Source organism: Sebastes umbrosus, chromosome 14 (assembly GCF_015220745.1).
Source record: "Sebastes umbrosus isolate fSebUmb1 chromosome 14, fSebUmb1.pri, whole genome shotgun sequence".
Taxonomy (NCBI): Eukaryota; Metazoa; Chordata; class Actinopteri; order Perciformes; family Sebastidae; genus Sebastes; species Sebastes umbrosus.
Window position 1 is genome coordinate 12,054,004 of NC_051282.1, and position 19,908 is coordinate 12,073,911.

At 41.3% G+C, this 19,908-nt stretch overlaps 3 protein-coding genes across 9 annotated transcripts in view; all 3 read right to left on the reverse strand.

Annotated features, from left to right (window-relative positions):
- Nucleotides 1–8,046, reverse strand: part of smurf2 (SMAD specific E3 ubiquitin protein ligase 2) — a 63,597-nt gene extending 55,551 nt beyond the window's left edge. For both annotated transcript variants that reach the window (XM_037792456.1, XM_037792455.1), the window contains exon 1: nt 7,306–8,046. In XM_037792456.1, the coding sequence (XP_037648384.1) occupies nt 7,306–7,357 (52 nt within the window). In that variant the 5' untranslated portion in view covers nt 7,358–8,046. The remainder of the gene's footprint in view (nt 1–7,305) is intronic.
- Nucleotides 8,047–10,421: 2,375 nt separating this feature from the next.
- On the reverse strand, nt 10,422–15,549 carry kpna2 (karyopherin alpha 2 (RAG cohort 1, importin alpha 1)). Its single transcript, XM_037793370.1, has 11 exons — nt 15,480–15,549; nt 15,156–15,253; nt 14,927–15,067; nt 13,404–13,492; nt 13,023–13,291; nt 12,841–12,935; nt 12,413–12,676; nt 12,017–12,250; nt 11,029–11,211; nt 10,790–10,939; nt 10,422–10,692 (listed from the first exon to the last, which is right to left on the reverse strand). Exons 2-11 carry the CDS (start codon nt 15,213–15,215, stop codon nt 10,603–10,605), a joined length of 1,575 nt encoding a protein of 524 aa, XP_037649298.1. The 5' UTR covers nt 15,216–15,253; nt 15,480–15,549; the 3' UTR covers nt 10,422–10,602.
- Nucleotides 15,550–17,247: 1,698 nt separating this feature from the next.
- The window catches only part of bptf (bromodomain PHD finger transcription factor), a 32,768-nt gene continuing 30,107 nt past the window's right edge, over nt 17,248–19,908 (reverse strand). For 5 of the 6 annotated variants that reach the window (XM_037791694.1, XM_037791691.1, XM_037791690.1 and 2 more), the window contains one exon: nt 17,248–18,062. In XM_037791694.1, the coding sequence (XP_037647622.1) occupies nt 18,023–18,062 (40 nt within the window). In that variant the 3' untranslated portion in view covers nt 17,248–18,022. Of the gene's footprint in view, nt 18,063–19,532; nt 19,907–19,908 lie in introns of those variants that run through there. The other variant, XM_037791692.1, reaches the window with a different exon arrangement.

Consider the following 19,908-nt stretch of genomic DNA (forward strand, 5'->3'; position numbering starts at 1 on the left):
TAGTGCTGCAGATGTTCTGGTGAGTGCAGCATCAGTTCCCAACTGGATTCCCTCTCAGTGGATGACTGCAGTAATGTGCTAAGGCTGAACTGATACTCTCTCGATTGAGCACCATGTAATAAGACAGGTGAACATAAATTATGTAAAACTACATACAGCTGAAACCACCAGTCATGTATAGTTAATGTTAATAGAGGTGTGGGGGGGAGGTGGGGGGTCGATTCACCTATGTATCGCAATTTTTGTTTTTATGATTTTTAAATCAATTTTTAATGCCAGAAAAGTAGGTGTGTTTTTCCTTCCGACCAGAAATGTGGGCGTTTCTTTTGGGCACACATCTCTAGTTGGTTTGTGTTCAACGTACATAGCTAGCCATAAACAGACAAGAGGACGTGTGTTGCAAACTGCCATAAAAAAGTAATTGAGACGCATATTCAGAATGCGCTGTAAACATGTATAAAGAATGCTCCTAAAACCTTAATAATATCAGCATATCCCACATGCCTTAATCTGAAAATGCTCCATTCTTCAGAATATGCTGTTTACATGACCCATATCAAATTTAGAATATTGTCATATTCGGAATAATAGGGGAATATAAGTGTGCATGTAAACATTGGCTTCGTCTGAAATCGCATACTATGCACTACATACTCAATATGTATACTATCGTTCTACATACTTTTGTGTTTTTCGGACTCAATGAGCAGTAATTTACATCGTCACTTCCCGAGAGCCTCCTTACCGGTTGAAGACGTGTAACAATGGTAACTCGTGCCAACCTCATGTGACCAAAATGACGGTTTGTGAGAATCAAAGTATGAATTAATTTAAAATATACAATGATCAGCCATAACATTAAGACCACTGAGAGGTGAAGTGAATAACATGGATTATCTCGTTACAATGACACCTGGCAGGGGGTGGGATATATTAGACAGCAAGTGAACATTTTGAACTTTGAACTTTGTGTTGGAAGCAGAAATGATGTGACCCGTGTCCACCGCCAAAAGCGCCTACAATGGGCACGTGAGCATCAGAACTGGACCAGGGAGCAATGGAAGAAGGTGGCCCGGTCTGCTGAATCCCGTTTTCTTTTACATCATGTGGATGGCAACGATCTCGAGGTGTTGACTTGGCCTCCAAATTGTCCAGATCTCAATCCAATCGAGCATCTGTGGGATGTGCTGGACAAACAAGTCCGATCCATGGAGGCCCCATCTCGCAACTTACAGGACTTAAAGGATCTGCTACTGACGGCTGCCAGATACAACAGCATACCTTCAGAGGTCTAGTGGAGTCCATGCCTCGACGGGTCAGGGCTGTTTTGGCGGCAAAAGGGGGACCTACTCAATATTAGGCAGGGGGTCATAATGTTATGGCTGATTGGTGTATATTACGCCTAGCAAAGTGAAATCTTATACTTACAGTTAAATTGAAGCGTTATTGATGTTACAGAGCCACCCGTCAACGTCTGTTATGAACGTTGTCGTTACTGCTGCAATTGCTTTGTGGGATATTTATGCTGCCGTAGTGTCCAGCGTGGCATACTGTATATTCTACCGGAAATAGTTTGCAATTCACGTACTATTGGTTTCATACTTAGGTTTCGGACACACTAAAATATCTCACAATCTATTTTAGCGTACTAAATAGCATGTTAGTATGGAATTTTGGACGCAACCAATGACTTAATATGTGGGTACACAGTTTTGTATCAAATTATTTGAGCTACAATCTTTCCACGTATCCCCTGGCAACTGCAGAAATCCCCCCTGTGGTAAGAGTAGCCATGGTTGGGAATCACTGTTGTAGGACAGTCATGTATAAACAGAGAGCATGGTGGGTCATTTTCTCTGTTCTTCCAGACTCCAAATGAAACAGGATGTGTGGATACGGGAAAATATTATCTGTTGTCAATGTTACAAAGCAGCCACTCTGAAGTGTTGATGCTCCGCTCAGCAGGAAGAGCCAATCTCCCCAAACCACACATGCCGCCCACTAATCAAAGCCACGGTACGCTGTTATAATACAGTGACAGGACAGAGCTGTACGCCACCCAGTTATACGAGACGCCTAGTGTCCTGCTGAGTAATAGCAATTCTTCACTTTATTGTTACTGGGGAACCTCAAAAGGGGTTTCTGGACTGTTCTGCTCCCCACCTGTCAGGGGTGACGTTTGGACAAGTGTTGGGGTCTGGGGAGCACTTCCTCTCTTAAGAAGCTGCCTGCTCTCTCTCTCTCTCCCCCTGCTACATCTGGTCTCCTCCGGGCCGTTGCTGGCGGCGGTTGAGGGCAGAGCAACCGCAGAAGGCTTTGTCCTCATTGAGGAGCAGCTGAACCAACAGGAAAGCCAACCCCAGCCAGCCAGTCAATTAATTGATGGAACAATTTAAAATTATGGGAGGCTCTCAGCAGGGGGAAGGAAAATGTTTACAAATGATGTGCTATAATTGCTCGTTACGTTCCCGCTTTGATTCCTCCAAACCCAAACTTCTTTTTTCTGGTCTTTTTGCCGCCATCGTATTTGTTTTCTTTCACGTGTCGTTAAAGCAAAATGTGGAGATGTTTGCGCAAAATGTGTGTCCGCGATGGGGCCGGCAGAGCCCAACGGTTCACCACATGCAGCTAATCACTGTGTATTTACCATGTATCCTGTCTGAGCACCCAGATGAATCCCAAATCACTTCCATACAGCCACTCAGTAAAAAACTGACTGAGACCACATGAATGTACCAAGAGCCGGCTCAGACCACATTAAAAACGGTCTTGATCACCAGGTCCCGTGCCTCCCTCCGCAGCCCCATCTGTGCCCAGCTGTGGGGGTTTCTTCTTCAATTATCCAACATCCAAAAGACCCCCATCTGTAGACTACAGTCATTATTGAAAAAGCGAGGACTCGCACTAAAAAAAAAAAAAAAGGAGAGACCTAAGCCTTTCACTCAAAGCCACACAGTGGGCCATAGTGTGAAACCCTGGGGCCTTTGTTGCATCTTCAAAATACGTCTGTTTTATTCTCGAGCAGCATCTGTGTCCATTCAACTGCCAGTCATCTTACAAGGGAAAGGAGAAGGGACAATTTAATCAAAAATAATAGCGCTGGCCCTCCTATTTGGAGAATCGGCTGCAGCACCATCAAATCCTGTTAATTTGCAACAGCAGCTGATTAACTGAAAAGAACTGCCCACACAGAGAGCGCATCAGACAGAAGAAGAATAAGTGAGCGCAGAGGAAGCTCGGTTAGTGAGGGTGGGAGTGAAATACGCTTTGGACTTGGTCTGAAGAGGCTTACAGTCGGAAAAGAACAGGAGTGACTCAGAGAGAGGAAGAGGTGGGAATGCGAATGGAGAATTCTAGGGAATCCCACTGAGATAGCTCTCTTCGCTGGTCCGCAGCGCGCCAAAGAATTCAGACGAGCAAACCATATGCTTAACAAGTCACATGTAAACTCCCGGCTAAGACAAAAAGGGGCAATAAACGTCAAGAATCTGAATCGGAGCAGAAAATCAATCAAACATCAGTTTGTTTATTATTCTGTTGCACGTTCTTTCTGGGCAGAAAATGTATTCAAAAGGGCAAAGACGGACAGAACGTCGATGACTCTTTTAGGATTTCACTTTTATGTGATGGACAGCTTGTGACTCACAGACGGATCGCAGGGATGCCCTTTTTATGCTCAATCATATTAGAGGGATCTCTGTGACTTGGCATTCAGCTGTGTGTCATCAAATTTATGGTTGCACGTCTGCACGACAGAATTTAAGAATGATCCGATGACGCAACGAGCCACAATGATGTCACTTACAATCGTGCGTGTTGTGCCATTATCTGTGTTTGTGTGTCACGTAATTTTAGGAGTGATCAGCTGTAGAGTATAATGGAAACCTGTCCCGTGTTGTCAAGGGGCAATTCTCACTCAGAGTGTTAGTTTTAGCAGCTTGCTTGCCATATTTTTCCAGTTTAATAGCTGGCAAACATCTGCAACATCTGGTTCAAATGGACAAGGGGGGGGGTGAGTTGTCAGTGAGGAGAGACGCCTACAGCACAAACAGCTACGGGCCTGTTTTTAAATGTAGCAACTCATCATTCACAACCTGCCTGGAAACAAATTCGTCCGCAGCTATGTGTCAAAAAAAAAATTGACTCGACTACAGATGACAACATGCGGATGCGATGTCGCAATGACGCTCTCTGGGCCCATTACTCCCCTATGCAGCAGTCTAATCAGCCTAGTATACACAGCTGTGCAGCGCTGCACAAAGACACACGTAATGACGGCGTGTAGTGAGGCCTCTCTGCTAAAAGTAAGCACTTTGGGATTGACAGCCGCTGTCCTATAGAGCTTCCTTCCCTGCTGGAGTGCAAAGGAAAGGGGACGCGTGAGCTCAGCTATGGAACGGAGGCTGACCATGTGGATGACACGGCACAATAATTGCATAATTCTGAAAGAAATATACCCTGAGGAGTGATTGGTACTGAAAAAAAATCCAATGAAAGATATACAGACAGAGTCATGCAAAAAGAGATGATATCTAGTGTGGAGGGGTGCATCGTGTCATTCAGCATCAAGAAGAGAGGTGGTCTGCGAGGTCCTGCTCTCGCTATTTGTCACAGCGTGGACTCACATTCCCAGCATTCCACCAGGAGACCACTGCGGTCCATCTCAAAACTGCAGCGACAAACTAACAGACGCTAGATTTCAACATGAATCTCTTCATCTTATAATGCAGATACTCCCATACCTCAGTGGTTTCCAGCCGGCGGTCCTGGGCCCCCTTACACTGGGCATACAATGTATGATTTTAGAAATGTTTGTGTGCGCTTCCTACTCCTATTGTACAAGTAGAATGTTTGCGATGTAAAGCCAAAGTTCACGATTGATTGCTCACACTGTACGTGTAAAATAGAAAAAAAACATGGCCAGTCAGCCCCTGCGGACCGTTCTGGCTGTTGACAGTTGGCAATAAAGATTTGTTTGAAAGCTCCGAGGCAGGTAAAGTTTGTTTGCTAGCAGAGGTCTGTACGGGTCACAATGCTAACAAGGTAGAAACGTGCTGCCTTGATCATCTTCGCCATCCTATCTGCTGAAACGTCTAAAAAAAAGAGGCAGCAGCATAACATTATATGGACTCGCAGGTGGCTAGGAAGACGTGGACAGTTTGGCTTATCCATTTTGCAGAGAGAATTGGAGGTAAGCTAGCTACGTTGTTCTATATCTATAGCTAGTACATTGTTATCTTGAAAGCTACACCCTGATTACTGGAAAAAGTAGAAAAAACTCTCTGTCGTTGGGGAATCGGATCATGTCTCTGCTTCAACTGTGCGAGAGCCTGTGATCGGCCGACAAAATTTCTGACATGTCAGAAATTTATTCGACTGTCCGACGGCCGGTCGGAAGGAGTTAATCGATCCTCGGTCCCTCCTGTACACAGCACGGCAAACGACACCCGACAAAACTGAAATTCGGTCCAACTCTAAAATGAGTCGTGCAGGCCAGAAACAGGCTAAAAGTAGTACAGTGTATGCCCAGGTTTAGGGGAGCGACAAAGATCTCAGGGGATGCGCCAGGATTTGTCGGAGTTGTTAAAATTAGATTTGCTCATGTATAACAGCAATCATAATAACACACTTACTGGATAATGTATACAAAAGTCGGTATATCAAAAACTATTTAAAAATATATATTTTTTGCAATTTAGTAGCAAAATCTGATGAGATACTCTGCTCAGCTTTTCTTAGATACAAGTAGGGGGGCTTCAAGGAAAATAGGTTGGGACCACTGCTGTGTATCATCATGTATATATATTTTTATGAATGCTGGGTACCAAATTCTTGTATCCAACTCTTCTCATTCCGTATTGAACCCTGAATGACTTCTGATGAATAAATGTAGCTCAAAGCTTGATGTCCTTGGCCACCTTGCACCTCCAACTCATTAAATCCCCTCTCATTATAAGATCCCTCCTGGTTGTTTCCACTTATTTCCTATCAGAAACAGCACCAGCTTCAATATTTAATTTGGCCATTCCTGATAGAATAGAGACCGCCACCGCCATCCATGGACTCTGATTCAGGGTCAGACCTCTTTGGATGTACATCAAAAAGAGCCGGAGCAGCTGTCAGCCTCTCCTTCTCCTCCCAGTCAAAACAGTGTGCTCTCATGTAAACCTTTTTAGCTGTTTGTGTTGAAAAGGCACAAACCAAACAGCTGAGGGAGAGAGAAGAAGAAGAAGAGGGAGGAGAAGAAGAGTGCAGCAAAACTATGAACTGCTCATTGTTTGAGGCTGAAAAGAAACTGCTTAATAAAAAAGGATGCAGGAATACAACTTTACTGGTGACCTGTTTTCACTACAGTAACAATGAAAGGAGGCAGCTGTCTGTCTGTCTGTAGGCAGTTAACGGGACACAGCTCACTGTTCAGCTGCAAACAGTCAAAACAGTGAGCTCTCATGTAAACCTTTTTAGCTGTTTGTGTTGAAAAGGCACAAACCAAACAGCTGAAGGAGAGAGGAGAAGAGGAGGAGGGAGAGAAGAAGAAGAGTAGTGCAAAACTATGAACTGCTCATTGGTTGAGGCTGAACAGAACTGCTTTATAAAAAAAAGGATGCAGGAATACAACTTACTAGTGACCTGTTTTTCACCACAGTAACAATGAAAGGTGGCAGCTGTCTGTCTGTCTCTCTCTCTCTGTCTGTCTGTAGGCAGTTAACAGGACACAGCTCACTGTTCAGCTGCAAACTCTTGTGACCTGTGGAGCCGCCTGTCATCTCCACCAGAGAGGCTCGTCCTAGTGGCACATAAAGGCTCGATTATAGCTATAGCTGGCAGGCTTGTCTAGGTCTAGCTAGGGCTAACATCGGCTAGCCAACTTTATGTGAGCCCATCTGTCAGCAGCACAACAGTGTGATAGTCAGCTAGCACTCTGACAATGCATATAGGTTAAATACACATGCAAAATCCCACATTTTTGGTTTCACCAAGCGACAACCCCCCTCCTCTTGGACCTGTGTTATGGCTGGTGCTGGTTGTTACTGGCGACAATCACAGGGCTCAGACTATTTCCAAGAACAACAATATACAAATTCAGCCGTATCTACAGGTTTTTCCAATATTAGCTAATACTGTTAACACAACTGATATTTAAAAATGTATTCTAGCTGTTAATAACATCGTGGGAACCACAGGAGAGAAGAACCGGCGGTAGGTTCCCATGGGAACTGTTCCCACCCAGCAGATAGACGGAGCCCTCCTAGCTAGTAGTAATGTATACTTGTGGGGATTTAAAGAAGAAGCGTTGCTAGCTACCTGTTAGTCGCAGCTTCACGGGGCCATTCCGCCGGACTCCTTGGTTAGACATGTCCCCTCTTGGTTTCCAGCACTTCAATTGCACGTAATTAAAAATCGTTAACTGTAAAAATAAAATAATAAAATAAGGTTTATGAAGCTCTCCGCCAGTTTTTAGACGATAATGGAGTCAAGGCATAGTGGCCCGGATGTGAACTCAACTGCCATAGCGACCGCTCACTAATGCAACAAAAATAATACAAAAAGATAAATTGCGGTGCTGCAAAGTGCATTTACTAGAAATGGCTTTGCTGTGGAGACTGCTGTAACACGTTGTGTTTTATCTTCACATCTTTCGGAGAGCAGCCTGTCTGTCTGTGTGTGCTGTGCCGCGGACTGAGTCCTCCTCTCCGCTCGTCGGGAGTTGAACTGTTGAGCCTCCAGTGAGTGAGTAGTGGAGCCGTTCAGGAGGCTGTCGAGAGCTGACTGACCGCTGACGACAACACACACACACTGAGGGGGGAGTGAAACATCTCTCCAACATGTGGCACCTCCTCACTGTAATTCACACACACAGGTCCCTATGTGCTTTTTTTTTTTTTTACTTTGATGGCATAATTAAACACAGCTATGAAATATATACATGTTTATGACAATTTATGATATTTTACAGGGGTGTAGCCACAATCTACGTAAGCCTATAAGACCCCCCATACTACCATTACAATTATTTAATCTATCTGTCACAGTAGTGTGCTCTTAATAGATTTGTTATAACGCAAGTAATATTCAGTCACTACATGGAGTTATTAAAGGGACTATTTGTAACTTTCAGAAATGCTTCTTAACAGCGACACCTGTGGCCGTGAAATCAACGAAAGTCAGCGTCGGGCTCGCGCCTGCTCACTCTAAATATACCTGAACGAGCATCGCTCAAAACAGTGAGGCGACACACGTCAGCTAAAAGCACAATATCACTCTATATTTCAGCTGCTTGGCAGTAATGTTAGTTGACCAGACAAAGGTCTCTCCATGAACATGATTTAGATCTGATCCTAGTGTTGGCTTTTCCTGCCTAAGTGCAGGCTGAAGCAGCGGGGCTCTGCAGCGTGTCTCCCTGCTCTCTCCGCCTGCAGCCGGAGAGAGCAGAGGAGACACCGGCACCCGGTCGGTAACGAAAAGACAACGTAACTCTCTGCACAGCTCGGTCACTTCACAAGACACGGAAAACCTCTGTTGGTCTGGAGGAGCTGCAGCAGTTATTTCTGCACAAACGTCCCCTGTACATTCACTAGATATTCTCAGAGCTAAACTAACTTCTGCAGTGTGGAGTGAGCGCGCGTTCACGTCTAGAGGTGGAGCGAGCTGTGCTGTCTGAGTGAAGGCGAGGAGGCAGAGGAAGAGGGTACAGCGGCTATACGCGAACGCGCATATGCGAGCGCGCATGTGTGCCGACCCGCTACATTTATACGCTTACAAAGTTACAAACAGTCCCTTTAAAGGGACTGTTTGTAACTTCTTACACAAATAAATCACCCGGGTCGGTGTCCCATGCGGGTTCCCTTGTGGCTACGCTGTTCAGACAAGACTCCAACACAAACTATACGGAAGCACCAAAACCGTAGTTACATCTAGTGAAGTCCGTCTGTTAAACAGTGCTGGCCGTGGTCGGAGGACGCGGGGGAGACCGTAGCTTTGGTCTCCAGGGCCGGAGTCTCTGCTCCTCTGCCTGCTTGCCTTCACTCAGCTCGCTCCACCTCACGTGCATGCGCGCACACTACAGAAGAGTTAGTAGCTCTGAGAATATCTAGTATATGTACAGTGGACGTTTGTGCAGAAATAAATGCTGCAGCTCCTCCAGACCAACAGAGGTTTCCCATGTCTAGTGAAGTGACCCGCAACGAGAAACGTTATCGTCTCCGACCGGGTGCCGGTGTCTTCCCCGTTTCCTCCGGCCGCGATCGGGAGGCTGAAGCAGGAAAAGCCAGCACTAGAATAAGCATTGATTCATGGAGATACCTTCGTCTGGTCAGCTAACATTACTGCCAAGTAGTTGTAATATATAATAAGAGTGATATTGTGGTTTTAGCTGACGTGTGTCGCCTCACTGTTTTGAGCGATGGTCGTTCATGTCTATTTAGAGCGATCACAAGCGTGAGCACGATGCTGACTTAACAGCCACAGGTGTTGCTGTTAACAAGCATTTCCGATTCTTACAAACAGTCCCTTTAATCATTATTAGGGCTGTCAAAATTAAATTTGTTTTAACGCCACAAACTTCTTTAACACATTAACGCAATCAGTCTTTCAGAGGTTGCAGCGGGCTCAGTTTTAAAGCTAGAGTGAAGATACTGGCATTATATGAAACTAGAAAACCTAGGGAATCCATTGGTACCATGTCATGCTACCATCATACTTGCCAATCTTGAGACCTTAAAAATAGTGAGGATTTCAAAACAAAAGCAGGGGAGAAGGAACAGAGTTTCAGAGACTTTGTTTCCTGCATTCTGGTGACTTAAAAATAATAGGTACACTGCAATATTATTCTTTTTCCCCAAGCTTGAGTATTTCTTTCAGTTAGCTCTGTTTCTCACTCACTAAAGGCCCTTTCAGGTACAATGCTACAAGGTACTACTTTGCTCTGAAGTCCATTATTTCTAATGGCTTGCGCCACACCACATTGGCTTTTCACTACTTCAAGCAAAGCCCAACTTTGGGTGCTGCACCCATCCTGGTGGAAGCTGTAGGGATTATACACGCTGTACAGAGCCAGAAACAGGTTAAGATAACAAAAAGGAAAGAAAAGTGTGAAAATTTGCCATATATCAAGGAATTGTGACCCCGGGAGGAAACTGGGAGAGGGCAATGAAAATCGTGAGGGTTGGCAAGTATGGTTACCATGTCAGGAATAACGCTAAGTAACGCAGACCAAGAACCGAATTGGGATGAGTAAGCGTCATAGATATCACAGTGATTGGCTTATCACACGACACACACAAAAAGGATTATCTACTGAAACATCACTTTTTGTGAGGAAGACTCAAGTTGGCATTTTTAGATATGCTTCTGTAAACACACCATTACCACACTGGTGAACAACTGGTTTTCTATTTAACACAAAGTAAATACAATCGATGGTGAATCAACCCCACACATGATCCGACAACTTTATTTACAATCATGTTTTTTTCATATTAAAACAGTATGTACAACACATACAAAACTCCACAATTAGAAGGAAAGAAAGGACAAACAGTAGCAGTGAGGGTACAGTAATAACAGTATAGAGTATAGAGAGAAGAGGCATTAGAAAGTCATCTAGAAATCGAAATTGCTCTGGTTTTCAGTGATTTGAAATGCATAACCGTCATTGGTTGCTTCTGGGGCCACACACTGCACCACCTCATCCTTTAAAAATCAGAAATATAAAAAAACATTAAGCATGGGTATATAAAAAAAAAAGTTAATTTTAAAATCAGCTCAAACATCTGAAAAAGACACTTACCTCGTCAGAGAAGTATTTCTCGATCAGATTGAGGGATGCTTTGTAGATCATCTCGTTCTCGTGAGACTGCAGATTCTCGATCTTGTCCAGTCCGCCGCATTCTTCCACCATCAGACTCAGCTTGTCTGCCTCCCCGATTTTATCCCCGGCCTGGTAGGAAAACACAGTATTTCAATGATAAATAATTGGACTCAAAACTGATAACACACATCTCTATTTTTCCATGAAAATGCACTCACCATGAAGATATTGGTGATGGCATCCAAGATGACAAGGACAATTTTGCTGTCCTTGGAGGAGAGGAGATTTAGGAGAGGCTCAAGCACGTTGGCTTGGACGAGGTAAACCACCTGCTGAATGTTGCCCCCGCTGGTGAAGTTTGTAATAGCCCACACAGCCTCCTTCTGGGTCTTGTAGTCACCCTGCAGAGGAAAGAAGGGAATGATGAGCCACAGAAACAGGACATGAAAAGTTAAGAGAAATGACTGATGTAGGCATCTGTGTCTGAGAGCAGTCTACTGGTAAAGTTGAAAATATAGGGACACATATCTAACCAATAAAAAAAAACTAGGTCTGTCAAAGTTAATGTGATAATGCAAATTTGTTTTAACGGCACTGATTTCTTTAACGCAACTTGCGATTTTTACTGGCTCAGTTTTAGATACTGGCATCTTATGAAACTAGAATACTTAAAGAATCCATTGGTACCAACCATGTCATACTAGCTGGTTGAAAACTTGCACTAAATTTTGAAGAGGAAAAATTGGCATGTCCATTGTCAGAGGGGTCCCTTGACCTCTGACCTCAAGATATGTGAATGAAAATAGGTTCTCTGGGTACCCACGAATCTCCCCTTTACAGACATGCCCACTTTATGATAATCATGCAGTTTGGGGCAAGTCATAGTCAAGTCAGCACACTGACAGCTGTTGTTGCCTGTTGGGCTGCAGTTTGCCATGTTGTGATTTGAGTATATTTTTTATGCTAAATGCAGTACCTGTGAGGGTTTCTGGTCAATATTTGTCATTGTTTTGTGTTGTTAATTGATTTCCAATAATAAATATATACATACATTTTCATAAAGCAAACATATTTGCCCACTCTCATGTTGATAAGAGTATTAAATACTCGAAAAATCTCTCTTTATGGTACATTTTGAAAAAAGAAAAGTGCAATTAAATATTTTAATCAATTGACAGCCCTTAAAAAAAAAACAACAACACATACCCGCACTAGGGCGTCAACCAGTAATGGAACGAGGCCTGCGTTGATAACCTCCTGGATTTGGTTGTCCTTCCCTGCTGTGATGTTGGACAGAGTCCAGGCCGCCTCCTTCTGGATGTTGCCCTTTTTGTGGCGCAGCAGGTGGGGGAACATGGCCAGGGCGCCGGCATCCAGCACCGCCTGAGTCTGCTCATCTGTACCGGTCACGATGTTGCCGATGGCACGCAGCGCTGGGGTCTGAGGGAAAGATGAAAGGGGTCACTCTACAACCTAAGGAGTTGCCTCAGGTTGCTGCTGGCACAACGTACCAGACGAAATGAGCTACGCACAGATTTTACAAGAGCTAACCATCGCCTTTCTGATGTACACACTGTAAGCATTAAGACATTTTATACGTACGATGATAGACAGCTCTTGAAAGCCGAGCAGGTTCACCAGGCGAGTGATCAAACCGGTCTGGACCATCACCTCGATGCGGTCATTAGAGCCGTCTGTCAGGTAGGAAACAGCCCAACACGCATCGGCCAACACCTCCGAGTCATCGTGGTGTAGCAGACGAATTAGAGCGGGTAAGATCTGTTGGATGGCGTTCAGAGGGGGGGAGGGGTTCTTGTTGCGGCAGAGGTTAGACACTGTCCATGTGACATTCCTCAGGTAGCCGGCCTGCAAAGAAATCAAGTAGAAGAGAGGGGCAAGCATTAGTTTGATAAGAAGCAGCATTTTGGTTGAGTTAGAGCTCCCCCAAGTGGGCGGTGAGGGTAAATTAATATATACACACACGATTAAAAAATAAATACATCATTATTATTATATTTACAAATACTTACATTATGTACAGACAGGTCAGAGACTTCCAGCAGACTGAGCAGAGGGGCCACAACTCCATGCTTGATGACCCTGTCTCTCAGAGCTGATCCATCACCTAAAAAGCAAAAAAATATGACTTTTGCTTTTAACAAAACAGCCATGATAAAGTTGAGACAATAAATAAATAAATTCTGCCACTTACCAGCAATGTTTCCGAGAGCCCAGACCGCTTGCTCGCTGATGTGCTGGTGGGGGGACGTGATAAGGCCGATGAAGGCGGGAATGGCCCCGCCATCGACAACCGCAGCGGTCTGATCGCACGTCCCAGAGGCGATGTTGGTCAGAGCCCACGACGCCTCGAACTGGATCTGAGGACAGTCCACCAGTCCCAGGAAGGCGACAAACTTTGGGATGAGGCCGGCGCTGATCATCTGGTTAATGGGAGGGTTCTTGTCACGAGACAGGAGCTTCCTGCATTCAGGACAGTACAGTAGAAGTGAGTCATAATGGCATTTAAGTGATTAATCGATTTGATTGTGCAGTAAAGTTTAATTTACAGAGATATTTAATGAGTTGTTATTACCGTGCAGCCTGCGTAGCCTGGAGCTGGGACTCAGCATGACCGCTGTTCACTCCGGTGAGAATCTCTTCAACGGTCCACTGTCTGGCAGCCTGTTGGCACAAAAATTAGTAAGGATTTAAATTTTAAAAAAAGTATACACACACCACAGGAGGTGGACGACAACATGAATGGCTATACATTACATGCAAACAAATGCAATATCCCTGCTAGCTTTATGAATGTTTAACTTTTACATTAGGGATGCACCGATACCGGATCGGATATCAGACCGTTCTATTCAATTCAATGTTTATATTCTACATACGGGAATTTGAATTCCTGTTTAAGTTTTGACAAATTTGTTCTTGCATTATAACGGCTTACACCTGCTTGTAAATCCTGTTAATTTTGAAGATTTTATTTCCAAGTTGCTGGTGTTTTGCTGCTGCTGGCGATATATTATTTTAATAATAAAGAACAACTCACTAAATTGATGTTGTATTATCGATGTATTTATTTGCTACATTTTGTTTTACAAAGTTAGTAAAGCAACGTATAAGTCAAGCCTGATGTTGCCTTACACATAAAAGAATGGGGGGGGGACAAAGGAGGACGGTCTGCAGGACACATAATAATGTACACAGTGCACTTTTATAGACTAAGCTACTGGAGTTACCCTGCACTATACTCATTTTTAACAGTCTCTTCTGCACTATATTAATTTTTTTAATAGTCCTGTATCACAGCTGTTACCCTGCACTATATTCAGTTTTAACAGTTTTTCTTCATCTCGTATTTTTATATCCGGTATATTTTTTTGTACTACTAACCTTTTTACCAACATGTTTTGCACTATGGAACTGTGATGCTTGAAACTTGAATTTCCCTCGGGATCAATAAAGTTACTATCTATCTATCTATTTATTAGGAGCAGTGGGCAGCTACTGTACAGCACCCTGGTGAGCGGGGACTTGGTCAGTGTGGGGACTTGGTAACCCATTGGTAGCCCACCATGGGCTGAGCCACTACCGCCCATATTGGGACTGTCAGAAAGGAGTTAACTGAAGTATTTTGAGGGTGGGGTTTGTGGTGTTTTTGCACTAGTTCCTCCTATTGTGTCCAACCTCATTTTTTTACTGCATCAATGCAGAGACAAAATATATATTTCAATAAACTCTTTTTTTTACAAATCCTATACAGTATTACATTTGTGGCTACAGTATTTTAGAAGATTATAAGATAAGATATTCCTTTATTAGTCCCGCAGTGGGGAAATTTGCAGTGTACAGCAGCAAAGGGGATAGTGCAAAAAACAAGATGCATCAGCTAACACAGTAAAAAAAAGAGCTAAACAAAGTGTAACAAAATATGAACCATTTAAATAGAAGGAAGAATAAAATAGGAGCAGTATATACAGTATTGACAATAAACAGACTATTAACAAAATAGTGGTGTTATCCCCCTGAATAGCATTTAATTGGTGCAACACAACAGATTGAATAGATTAAAACCATTTCCTTTAATTTAAATGTTAAAAGGCCTACCTGGCCGTTCTGGGTCCTCTCCTGCAGAGGAGAAGTGGCCTCGTCAGGAAACGCACCCACATTTCTCCTCTTGAACATCTGGTCATCTTTCTTGGCCTTGCGGAGCTCCACGTTCACCTCCACCCTCCTGCGACGAAGCTCCTGAAACATGAAGTTAAGACATTTTTTATAACTTAACAGGTGCTGATAAATATATAATGCTAAACTTTAACTTGTTCCCAGTACTCACATTGGCATCATTTTTTCCTTTGTTCTTGAACTTGTTCAGACGCTCGACATTCTCAGCCATGTTTCCAAGTGACAAGTGGAGTTTTTGTTGTATTATTTCTGCACCGCAAAAGTTAAAAAGAAAACACATTAGCTTCTTTGAGCTGCCTCGTGATGACAAACACGTCAAACTCCGTCGGTTTGACGTTAAAAACGCCTACTGACAGCTAGATAATGTTGGAAACATAGTAAACACCTCACAGAAACACATGGAAAACTGTTTTTTTCTTATAGATAAATTAAATTCCTTTAACTAAAACTACGCAAGCAGTTGACACATGCTTACCTGGTCCTCTGGTGAAGGTTTGTGGTTCCCAGAAAGAGCCGCACAGACCTTTAAACTGCTGCTACACGGCCTCGTGATTGGTCCGTTCGAGTCAGAGCATCCAGTCGCCTCCTCTCATTGGACGGTTCAAAAGAAATCACGCAGCAACACAGGAAATGTCGTCATCACGCAGTATCGCAATGGTACGTGCGTGATGGTTCTGCGTCATCACGTAAATAGCATTGTGATATCTCATTGGGCGTAGATAACCCTACGTTTCATGTTCAAATCATCCATGTAAAAAATGTGCAGACATGTGTCTTTCATGGCCAATCGAATGTTACACGTTTTTCTTTGTCAATATTTAGTTGTTCAGCAAATTAATTTATCTTTCTGAGTGCATTATTCTTCTTTATTTGCTTCAGGTGCAGATTATGGAGGACAGAACATGCCAAAATAAAAAAGATAAAAAGAAAAATTAATCTTTGTATTAATTCCCTTATCTATTTACTCTTTCTGTTTAATAAACCATGTTATTTATTTATGCATTTATTTTTTTAGTATTTTCTAAAATATATTTATTTATTTGTGATATATAGGTCTACTGCTGACCTGCTATCTCCTATGGAGTCTCCAATGTTCTAAGCCCTTATACACTTTCACAATTAGTTTTAAATAATTAATTAATGTTTATTTTTTATTTATGACTAATTATTATGTTGCATAAGTTGCTGCAGTAATTTTAGGGTGATACCGTTTGTGACACAGATTTGGTGCCACTCGAGAATTGATAAAAATGATCAAAAATTCCACATTTAGACACCAAGACCTTGAGGAACACCATAGAAAAGCCATGCTGTGATTTGGTTTAAAAAACTTTTGACATTTGGAGATCTATCTATTTATTTTGTATTTATTTTTTTAAATGTGTGCATTTATTTATGTATTTATATATTTATTTCTGCACGATTTTCCCTTTGCATTTCACCCCTAATTTATTTCCATAAACCTATTTATTTCTGTATTATTTTCTTTATACATTTCTGCCTCTTTATGCAAATGAGGGGGCTGTCACTCAACGTGTGTCATCATGGGGTCAGGGTGCATAGCTATAGGCTAGCTAACTGTGTCTGCTTCTGCTTATCAACCCAGTCTTCATCCATCCATAGAATACATAGGAGATAGTACGTCAGCAGTATATGTCACATATAAGTGGTGAACCTGAAGATTAATTTGAGATGCAGTTCAGCACTGTGTCAAGTTGTTCTAGTCATAAATAAGAAATAAACATTAATTAATTCATTAAAATTAATTGTGAAAGTGTATAAGGGCCTAGAACATTATGATAAAAGTATATTGATGGCCATTCCCATGCTCTATTATGTCTCATAAGTTGCTGCAGTAATTTTGGGGTGATACCGTTTGTGACACAGATTTGGTGCTAAATTTAACAATTTTTACCACTCAATTGATAAAAATTATCAAAAATCCCTCATAAATTCCACATTTAGACACCAAGACCTTGAGGAACACCATAGAAAAGCCATGATGTGATTTGGTTTAAAAAACTTTTGACATTTGGAGATTTCGGCAAGAATTGCATTTGGATGACGAGCACTTCTGTTGTGTAAACTGCTCAGAAACCCCCTTATTGTCAATATAGCTAGGGAAGCCATCCATCCTCTGAATGCTCTAGGTCTCTAGTTTGTGGTTGTTAAGTTTCATGAAGCTGTGATTATCCAAATCCAAATTTCACCTATCAAAAGGGCTTGAACACACAAGGAAGAAATCAGTCTTTTCGTTTTTATTAAGTTCCATATACATCAATATTTCTTCAGATGTAATACAAAAAAAGAAAAAGAAATCAAGTCAAAATCTGACATTTTTTTTTTTTTTTTTTTACAAACAGGGCAGGAACCTTCAAATGTATTGTTTCATCCTTCTCGGTCAGTCAGTCACTACTGCAGAGCGATCCATTTACAATAGCTTATTACTGTACGTTCAGTAGGTTATAGAAGTTTAACCAAGCAGACTACTGATGTTCAGATATTTAGTACAACTCTCGTTCATGCCACTTCAGACTAAACAATGAGTGGAAATGAGAGAAAATGTGATATCCAAATTTAGACACAAAACTCTTTTGATACGTGATGCTCGGTAAAACTCTGCCATTGTATGTCAGTATTTCTATTTCTCATTGGACATGGTGACCACAGGGCTGGCCTGACGGTTGTTTTAACAAGAAAGAAAACAAAATTAAAAGACTTGAGATCAAAAAAATAAACATGGAAATATGAGAGCTCCTTAAGAGTCTTTTCTCCGAGGTAAACTTTCTTCTGAAATGCCTCAGTCGCTCGCGCTCCTCAGTGCAGTCCCACTGATGAAGACAGGTCCAAAAAAAAAGAGGTCCCTTTGAGCTGAAACGGGCAGCTCTGCCTGAACAGTTCGCACCGACAGTCAAGAGGAGCAGATCCCCAAACGCAGGATGAGGCAGAGTCTGTTACAGTTCAGAAAAGCCATATTCTTGGCAAGTGCATTTTTGTTTGAGCAATGTGCGCTGCTTTCTAAGAGGCTGACGAACACTGTAGCTTGTTGTTATGAGACCTACAGAATGCAGAGAGAAGGGGGAGAGTTGAGAGCCCTTTCGCATTTTTATTTATTTTTATTTACTGTTGCGACATCTCGACAAACAAGACACAAGAGGATGCAAAGGAAGTCGGCGGAGGATCCTGGCTGCAGCCATGTTGGTGTAATTTACTGGGAATGCCTTTATTACTGGAGAAATCTTCCACAACTACAAAACTGAGGTTTACTTTGTGAAGCGAGGAGCAGGACCTCACCTTTTGTAGTACATTTTAGTCTCATAAAATAATACTATCTAAAATGATTTGTTTCATAATTACTTAAAAACACAGAGTTAGATATATCTTACAACCACTGTACATGATAAAAACTATGTACATTCAAGACAACCGCCTTAACAACCAGCTCAATCAAAAGGGATGTAACATACAAAAAACTTCTCTTAAATATCTCTAGATAATAAAATATGCAGCTTTATATATTTTTTGTTATATCCGGTAAGGTCGACACATTATCCAATCCAGCTCACATATAGAAACAGAAACTAAATACATTTAAAACGTCTCCCTAGTTACTGTGAAAAAAAGGCCAGATTTATGGAAATGATGAGAAGAAAGCATGTCCCTCAATTACATGATCACAGGTAACCCTTCATAATAACCATCATTTATACATGATAAATTGATAGTTATTTAAACTTTGTTAACGTTTATTTTATTGTTAACAAACAACAAAATTATAATTAATGTTTACTAATTATTAATAATAACACTTTACATACTATATATTCAGTATATAAGTATTGTTAATCATTAAAAAATATAGTAATTTTGTGTTTACTTATTATTAGTAATGCTATAATTTATGCTATTCCAACAGTTTATTGTTGCACACATTATACATGAAAGCATTACTAATAATTAATAAACATTATGTAAGGGATAATGTACAGCTAGCGGGTCATTGTTGTGAATGTATTCAACACAGCCGTGTAATAAAACATTTTATATACTATACTATAATATTTGTTAACTTTAAAAGGAATTGTTTGTAAAACATGTATAAATATTATATAGATAGATATTTGCAACACTTTGTTAATGGTTAATAATTGTATTGTAAACCATCTATAAACATTATTTGGATGCTATCATAAAGTTGCAACAGATGAATGAATGAATGAATGAATGAATGAATGAATGAATATAGCGTATCAGATGATTATAATATCTTGTTAAAGACTTTGTAAAGCATCTATAAGAGTATTTAGATAAATAGTAAATACATTGTCAATGGTTAATAATTGGTTTCTGGTCCATCTATCTATGTAATGTTTAAAGATGTTTTATAAACGATTTCTTAAAGGTTTACAAATCATTAACAAATACGTAATATAATATATAAAATGTTATAATGTGTGCAACAATAAACTGTTAATAGTTTACTAATGTAACATAAATATTACAAAAAAAACACTGATAAAATAACATAAAATATCACTAATAATTAGTAAACATTATTAATTATCATTTCATTGTTTGTTAACAGTAAAATAACTATTAACTAAGTTAACTTAACTATCAATTTACCATTTATAAATGATGGTTATTATCAAGTGTTACCTATGATATACGCATGTCAACATGGCTGCTATTGTGATTAAACTGAATATCGTCATGGTTACCAAAAAATGTTAAATTGGTGGCATTTACATGAAAGCACATTTGGTGTTTGATTCTTTTCTTCATTAATGGATTTTGTTTTTGCTGTTCTGGACATAGAAAAGTTTCCATGTCATTATTACTAGAGAGCCCAGCATCCAGTCCAGACTCCAGCTAGACTGGCCCACTTAAGAATCTGACAATCT